Source organism: Cyprinodon tularosa, unplaced genomic scaffold, assembly GCF_016077235.1.
Source record: "Cyprinodon tularosa strain WSP-4 unplaced genomic scaffold, ASM1607723v1 ctg463, whole genome shotgun sequence".
In the NCBI taxonomy this organism is placed as follows: domain Eukaryota; kingdom Metazoa; phylum Chordata; class Actinopteri; order Cyprinodontiformes; family Cyprinodontidae; genus Cyprinodon; species Cyprinodon tularosa.
This window is the reverse complement of record NW_024039189.1, coordinates 596,920-605,499: the sequence shown is the minus strand read 5'-3', so window position 1 is coordinate 605,499 and position 8,580 is coordinate 596,920. Positions and strand designations below refer to the sequence as shown.

Here is an 8,580-nt window from a genome sequence, read left to right as displayed (position 1 = left end):
TGGAGATTAAGCTAAATGACAGTACTTATTGATAAGAATATCTGGTTGTGACTGCACTTCAGTTTTGTGTAAACAATGAATTACTCAGTAAACTGTGCATTAATTGATTAATATTATATTTATTATATTTTATTATTTAAAAAAACTGAAATGTTAGAACTGTAAATATACAGTAATATGTTTATATTACTGTTTTAATATGTTTTTTTACTGTTTTCAAGGCTGCATTTTAAAAGAATGAAATTGTCTAGAGAGCTGTTCTTAAAGAAATTTCTTTTTGTTTACACTTGTGTATACAAAATGACAAAATAAATATGTCTAAGTCTATACTCAGTGCTGATCCTGATAAGAACAGTAACTGTACTCGAACTGAACGGATTGCTTTGATGTGAACACACCATGAGGACCACCATGTGGATTCAGCATCTAGCTACCACAGGAACACATGGAGACCAAAGAGGCTGTGAAGCAGACCATACGAGACTCTGATTGATTAATTAGCTTGATGAGTGATAGAGACACTGACAGAATTTTGGGGACAGACAGTTTTCTCCTCAGCTATGTTCATCATTTGACTTCAAATCAGACCAGGATAATTCTACATTTCTAACTCATTGTGATTATGACTGATTAATTTTGATTTGTTTTGGAGCATTTTGCTCCAAACCCACACCAAGATCAGGTTTTATGTCACTTTTTGCTTTGTTCTTAAATAACTGAGGATCTGATTGGCATAAAAGGTCTATCAATTAGATGTTAATGGTAATTATAAGACTCAAAATGGGGTTTTGTTGCTAACATGGGCTGACAGCAGGATTTCCCCAGTGTAACCCTGGTTTTTACTAACTTTTTGAGAATGTAGGGTTTTCTGTGACTTACTGTGATGTCCCCTACTGTGACTGAGCGATTGGTAAATTTGGATGGATGGTTTATCTATGATGAGCAGTCACAGGAGGCCTCCAGGTGGGAGTGAGAGTAGAATAATTTGACCTTATTACAGCTATCATGTGTACATAGGAAACAAAAACAGCTTCGATTTGCTAAGATGAAACCCAAATTGCAGTTAAATGCTGAAACTGTGGTCTTGATTGACAAAATTTGGTCTGTGAAGTTCTGATTGTGATTGCTTTTGACCCCTGATTAATATTACATCATCAGCGGGACTGCAGATTGTTTATTCCTATTGATGATGTTGAAAGAAACAGTACTTAAGGTTTTGGCTCTATTTTAATATCATAATCATGCACATACATGAATAGGTTTTCGCACATGCAAGTGTTTGTTTAAAGGTGATTGTAAAAATGTCACCTTTTCAGGGGAAATTGTTAGAATTATTTTTAATGAAGATGCGTAAGTCTGTTATCTCAAGCATAGTAATGCTAATCACTCAACATTTTCCTTTGTGTAATAAAGCTTTGCCTTATTTAGTGCCTCTTCAAATTGTCAAAGTGTTTTATACACATTTAATTCCACAAAAACTAAACTTCATTATTTTTGGTGCAGAGTTTGCTCATAAAATGTTATTACAATTCAGTTCTGTAAGAGAATTGCCACCACTTTTCTCTAAAGACTGGTAAATCATCTATAGCTTTGATCTTCAACACTACACATTGGTTTGGAATGTAAGATGCTCCTCTGTAAATGCTAAATTTTTCTATATCACCATTTCAACCCAAGAGACTCCAAAGCACTTAATAGTCAATCATTAACAAGCACATTCAAACAGATGGTGACAGGTTACATTTAAGCCATAGCTGCACTGGAGCAAACTGATAGAAACAACGCTGCCAGGTGCCACGGGCCCTCTGATGGCTGTAGGACAATAGTAATAGTATGATTCAGAAAAAAAAAAAAAGTATCTTTACCTTTTAACAACATTTCTGTTTAACAGAGGAAGCTGTCATATTCAACTGTACAACACCCTTAAGATAACCTGTCTTAATGTAAGATAATGAACCAGTGTTGCAAATCTCCCTAACCCTAACCCTAACCCAGTACAAAGTACCTGAATACAACCATATGTGGCACACTGACCATGGAAATATTTTTTATGCAAAAATTTTTATCTATTGTAATTAATTATATTTTAACATTGTTTTTTTACATTATGAAAATCTACCTTAAGGAAATACATATGTTGGATGTAATAACACAGAAGCTTGTAACCCTTGTTTGAAAACATTTATAGGCCTTTTTTATTCTATTGTTTTCCAAATAATCATTCACTTAATTTGTATATTGTACATAATAGTCTGTGTATTTTCTGAAGACTAGAGTAGGGTGGGACTGTCCCAAATTTAGTTGCCTAGAAACGCCCAAACACAACAGCACTTGGATGAGTGTACAGGAACTGAGGTAATTAGACAAAGAATACATTATCTTTATTAGAAAAATAATACACAACACAGGATTAGCGTTAAAGCAGTAGCAGTAAAGGGCACGTAATGTACTAAAGGAATATAGCAGCTTCCAACTACGACTGGAATAGACTTCCGGTATCGCGAGAATACCCGAGAATATGAAAACAAGACAACAAAAATAAATTTGTGGACAACAAGCCAGAGTGCATGATGGCGGCGTCGCTGCTACGCCGGGACAAGAAAACTACTGCCGCCCACTTGAAAACAGACTTAACCCGGACTGACAACAGCTCGGGGCTCCGACAACTTCAGGAGCTGCTCGACGCTGTACTAAATCCCGAAAAACCAGCTGCGGACACAGAAGCCCTGGACTGGTGTAAATGCCTGATCGCAGGAGGCGAAGGTTTCGAGGAGTTCTGTAAAACGGTCCGCTCCTATGACAACGCGACTCTGTGCGGGCTGGTTTGGACGGCTAATTTCGTGGCGTACCGATGCCGGACCTGTGGCATCTCTCCTTGTATGTCACTCTGCGCTGAGTGTTTTAATAATGGAGACCACACGGGCCATGATTTCAACATGTTCAGGAGCCAGGCTGGTGGGGCCTGTGACTGTGGAGACAGTAATGTCATGCGAGACAGTGGGTAAGGCTTAGCTGCTCATGCTAATAGTTAGCAAGAATCGTTTTGACAGGTGTTGCTGTGAAGTGAGCCAGCTGATAACATTTTCCTATCAAGGTTTCCCTTGTCAGGGTTTTGTCGGAGAGATAAAACACTGCCAGTCTGAAAGGACACGAAGCCCCAAGGATTAGGCTGTTAACTTTTACTTCCTAAACATGACTAATGTTATTTAGCATCAGCTAGTTTCCTTTTCTCTATCAACGAGTTTCTACTAGATATCGCCTAAACAGATAACACAGATACACTGGAGTATTTCCCCTGTCAAAGTAGGAAATGCTTTCAGACTAAAGTTGCATTCTGATGTTACTTGTCAATGTAATGATTCAGTAAACTGTGATTGTCTCTGATTATTCCTAATTAGGCCTACTGTATTTTTTTTATCCTACTAAATATTAAATCATAATGTAATATTAAGAAATGGCTGTATCATAGAAATGTTATTAGAAAAACCAGACAGTAAATTCATTGAATAAAAAGTACACACTATATATAATGGGGAATCTAAGATTATGTAATAAAAAAATACCGTAATGCATGTAGAAACTGGACTATTTCTTAATTTCCTGTGATAACCTTTAGTGAAAATACCATGGGATCATGGTATCATGACAACAGCACAACTAAACTTTGGAATATTTAGGTTAATGCAAAACAAAAATGGGTGAGAAAAGAATAAAAAACGATTTTGTTCTTTTTGTGTTTATTGCGTTCATTAAAATGGAATGCACACCCTCTAAGGGTATGTGTTCTATAACCTTGTCGTTAATGTATTAATAAATAATAAAGCTTGTGTATTGTAAGATAATATTTGAGACTGGTCTAAAAAAAAAAAAAGAGGTTAGTCATGCTTGCAGCCTCTAAAGAAAGAGAATCCAATCTAGGGATATTTTTTACTTTAATTTTGCCCCCTTCATCTTTAGATCATGCATTAACCTGCACAATATGGAAAAACTGCTCATGGCAATTTTGATTCGAGAAATCGTTGGTTGGATGCAATTCATCCTTTTTTTCCCCCATTTTTTTTAAGAACCAAATGTTTTTAGCTGTCTTTTAACCACCTTAGTTGTGGTGCATAGCAACAGGTGGAGGAGGGGCATTCTGCACTAATATCTGCTTTGGCCATATATTAAGCTCTGATCTCTCTTGCACTTTTTTGTAATCTCAATAAAGGAATTAAAATGTAGGAAAAGGATGTTTACGTGCCTTTGAAACTGTAACGTAGTAAAAATGTCGGCATGCTTAGTAACTGTCCCATCCTGCAAGGACTACTGTTGCAGCTCTGAGGTTACATCTGCTGCTGATCCTCAGTGGGGAATTTATATTAATATCAGCTTAGAGCAGGTCTTTCCACCTGCTTATCAGACATCACAGTGTTCATTTTAGTGTGTATGATTGTGTATTTACCTTGAAGGGAGTTTCCTGGTTTGTGAATTGCTGACGTCATTACATTCTTGAGCATAAAATTAGTTTTGTTATTATTCACATTCCACAGCGCAGGATATGCGAAACAGAAACCTTCATCTTTTATTTGAATAGAAAACAAACTTAAGGGAAAATGGAGGATTTTCACGAATTTTTGAAAAGACCTAACCTCTCCACTTAAAAAAAAAAATACATTCAGATGCACAACCCTTTACCCGCTCCCGAGAGGGAACACCTATTAAACATGTGCAAGAGCATACACAAGCCCATTTCTCCTTGTTCACGCTCTGTTTAAAAGTTACTGTTTGCATCGCTCATACAAGCTTTCTTTCCAAAAGAAGATTTGCAATTTTTTCACGTAAACGTAAACATATCACCAGAATGATTGACAATTAGTGGAGGACCACTTATGTTGCTGAATAACCTGGAAAAAGAACATCCTTCAATATACCTTTAAGAAAAATTGTGATTATTGCACCAATTGCTACATTTTGTTGTATTTTGTTTAGGATTCCCCTATAGAAGCTGGTTATCAGAATCATCCAAATTCCTTTGGTTTGCTCTCTTAGTCAAAGTACCTGTAGTAGGTCTGTCTCTTTTAAACATCGTTGGCCTTTAGGATGATAAAAAATTTAGAATTTTCAGGTTGGACCTCAAAGAAAACCAGATGGATGTTTTGGCAGGGGAAAAAATAAGTTGGGACAACTTTTGTTCCTTCCACCTGCAGTAACTTGTTTGACTTTTCTCATCTGTTTTTTTTGTCTGGTTTTCAACCAAAATCCTAGATGTAAACTTAAAATATCTTGTGTAGTGTAAAACTGTGCATGTATTCAGTCTTTGCATCTACCCTTGCTTTTATGATTTTTATTTGATCTTTTTTTGAGTAATGAATTCAAATATTCAAATTAAAATCCAGATATTTAAGCAATATTATCCAATATGAGCTGCTTTATAGTGTAAGAGTTTGTTTAAAAAGTTATAGTTTGGTAAATGGGGATTTCATTAGTTGGCTCAGTTTACAGTAAACAAAATAGAGCTTTAAAACGACCAATAAATGTAACCTAAATGGTTAAATAAATTATGGAAAGGTTAAGAGAGGTACAGCTATTATCACAATTAATTCATTTTGGATTTATATTCTTTAATGTAAGTTAAACATATACAGTATGCATTCTCTGTTTTTGCACTGGATCTAAAAGTAAAAAAAAATATAAATATACTGAAGTTAATGAATGCAAGTCTGAATGGATAAATATTAAAGTTTCAGCCACATTAGTTGGTTTCCATTAATCGCAGTGGGGACTAATTGTGTTTATTTCATTAAGCATTTTTGCACAAATTGATCAATAAACGGTGTCTTAAACATGTTTGGTATATAACTGTAAATGCATATTTGCTGCCTGTTAGCATAACTGCTCATAATATGAATAGAACTGACTTTAAGTCATTAGCAGTCTGAGATGAGAGACAAACTTGAAGGAATGCGTGGATAACGCTTCTTTACTGTTTTTTTTTTATTCATGAATTAATTCTTTGTATCTTTTTTTGTTGCTGACAGGTTTTGTCGCCGGCATAGATTAAGAACCGGGGAAAATGTTCCCTCGATCCCCCGAGATCTTCTCCTCATGTCTGAGATGGTCTTGCCTCGCTTTATCCTGTGCATCATACAGTATCTGAGAGATGGATACATTGAACCAGGTGAAACTTTATAAATTATGTTCTCTGGCACCGTGGAATTGCTTGCTTCCTAAAATGTGTCCCCGAAGTTGTCGGTTCGCATGACGTCTGCTGTTTATCTCTGCTTGGCAGACACATCAGCTGAGCGAGATCTGCAGAAAGTTCTGCAACAGCTGGAGCCCCAGATCACTTTTTTGGAGGAGCTCACAAAGATGGGAGGAGCAATGAGGACTGTACTGACAAAAATCTTGACCAACCAGCAAACTTACAAGGAGCTTAGCATGGGTATCTATCCTGGCTTTCAACAAAGTTGATCATTAGATGTGAAAGTTATGCACCTTCATCTTATTTTACGTAATTTTTTTGGTTGAGAATATTCCTTCATTTGCATTAATATGATTGTCATCATTCTAACAGTTGATGTTAGATTATAAAGCTCAATGACTAAAGTTCAGCTACTCAAGTACAAGATAACTTTGCTGCTTTTTAGTAAAAAAGCAGTTGTGATAGTTTGTTTTCATGTGCTGTTTCAGGCCAAGAAGAGAATTTGTATGCAAAGAAGAACTATGACAAATATTTGTCAGCATTGAAGAATTCAGGTTTGGTTTCTGTGGAGGAGAAAATCCAAGGAGCCGCTGCTGATGTTGCTGAAGGAGGTGCCGGAGCGATGGTTCTGCTGGGTATGATTGCATTTATATGTTTTCTAACCATCTAGGAATCTTGTTGCATTTATGTGATATGTATCTAAGGGAGGAAGGAGAACTGGGGGGACGGGGCAGCTGGGGAATTACCCAGTGCCGCTGGCATCAGTGCTCAGATGGTGAAATGACGCTGAAATGCTGCTGCCTTCATTTTGTTCTGTTAAAGTTGCCTGACTGATACTTAGATTTTTATTATTAGGAAATTAAACCAGAGACAAAAGTTGTTTATTTGCACATCACTCAGTAAGCTAATCTTTCATTTCTGAATGACAAAAATATTTGAATCCTGTGAGGCCTGGAGATTATGCACATAAAACCTTATTTAATTGAACATTACCTTTGTTCAGTTGATGCTTCTTCTGTCAAATGATTTATTTCAAAGTTATTACGAATGTTAATTCAGTCATTCATAGATTTAGGTGCCAGACATTTTTTTTTATAATTCAGGCTTAGTTCTGAGGGCCTCATCATACATATTTATTTAAAAATTGTATATAACTTAAACTGGAGAAATTACTACCAAAGAAGATTGTATCTCTCCATTCTTGTTTATTTGTACACATTTGTAGCATACCTAACATTTATACATATTGATTTAATAGGGAGGGCAGGGCAGGCAGTGCCTGCAAGCATTACAATGTGTGTGGCTACATGTGTGGGCGTGGTTCCATACATCTAAACTTTTAACTTTTTAGTACCACCAACTTAAATTATGAAAGCTCTACATGATTTTGTGGCCTCTGGAACAGTTTTTGGATGTAACTGAACTATTAAAGGCCCTAATGCTGGGCAGCTAATACCCAGTTGTATGATTTTATTGTGTATAATTAATTAGGTTCGGCTTTAAGGTCGGGGACTTCATTAGTTAGCCAAAACTTATCACCAGTGAGATTATTGCTGTATTGGCTACTATGTAAAGTATGTTAAAGTTAAGTAACTTTGTGTTAAAAGCAATTGATGTCAGTGTTTTTATTATCATTTATAACCAGCTTTTCGTTCCATCTGTTCTTATCCTCTGCCTCTGCTGCCTCTCTTACTGCTATTATCCATTCTCACCTGAACTGTTCTCCTGCCTTGTGAAAAAGGACCTAATGTCCATGGTTGGTAAATAACTTAAAATATGTACATGTTTTTATATTAAGCAAGACTGAAATTAATTAATTATAATAGATTTAACACTAGAATACACCGCCAGATGGGATCATTTTAATCCCATCACTTATAATTACAAACTTAAAAAAACAAACAAACAAAAAAAAAAAGAGGCTGGATCCATTTTAGGAAAATTTGGGGAAGTGAGAGAAAAACTGGGGTTTTATTGTAACAGGGATGCAAGCATTTGACAACCAAAGGGGATAAAATTTCCACCTTTGGGGTTTCATTGTGAAAGATATTTGTTGGGCTTCACCGCACTCTTCAAAAACCAACGCTGATCTAGTCGATTCCGGAACAAAACTCAGTGGTGCCATAGTATCACGTTCTATCACTAAACACGTTCAATCGTTGTGTTGAAATCCACACCTGTGCTGCCTGCATAATGACAAAGCATGGGTGCTAGCAGCGACCAGAGTTAACAAGAATTATGAATAAAGTAAAAAAAAATGCATGGGGCCATGAGAGGGTTGTTTACACTTTGGGGTTGACCACTACTAATCAGATAAACCTTAGATTTATTTACAGTCTGATTTTTTACCTACACCTTCCATCATCGCATCGACTTCCTTACCTGTCAGAATAAGCAAT

The 8,580-nt window shown here is 36.2% G+C and overlaps 1 protein-coding gene across 2 annotated transcripts in view; it reads left to right on the top strand.

Moving 5' to 3' along the window:
* Nucleotides 1–2,489: 2,489 nt before the first annotated feature.
* Nucleotides 2,490–8,580, top strand: part of ubr3 (ubiquitin protein ligase E3 component n-recognin 3) — a 53,130-nt gene continuing 47,039 nt past the window's right edge. The window contains exons 1-4 of one of the 2 annotated variants that reach the window (XM_038301185.1): nt 2,490–3,001; nt 6,018–6,157; nt 6,269–6,421; nt 6,670–6,816. In XM_038301185.1, the coding sequence (XP_038157113.1) occupies nt 2,568–3,001; nt 6,018–6,157; nt 6,269–6,421; nt 6,670–6,816 (874 nt within the window). In that variant the 5' untranslated portion in view covers nt 2,490–2,567. The remainder of the gene's footprint in view (nt 3,002–6,017; nt 6,158–6,268; nt 6,422–6,669; nt 6,817–8,580) is intronic. The other variant, XM_038301186.1, reaches the window with a different exon arrangement.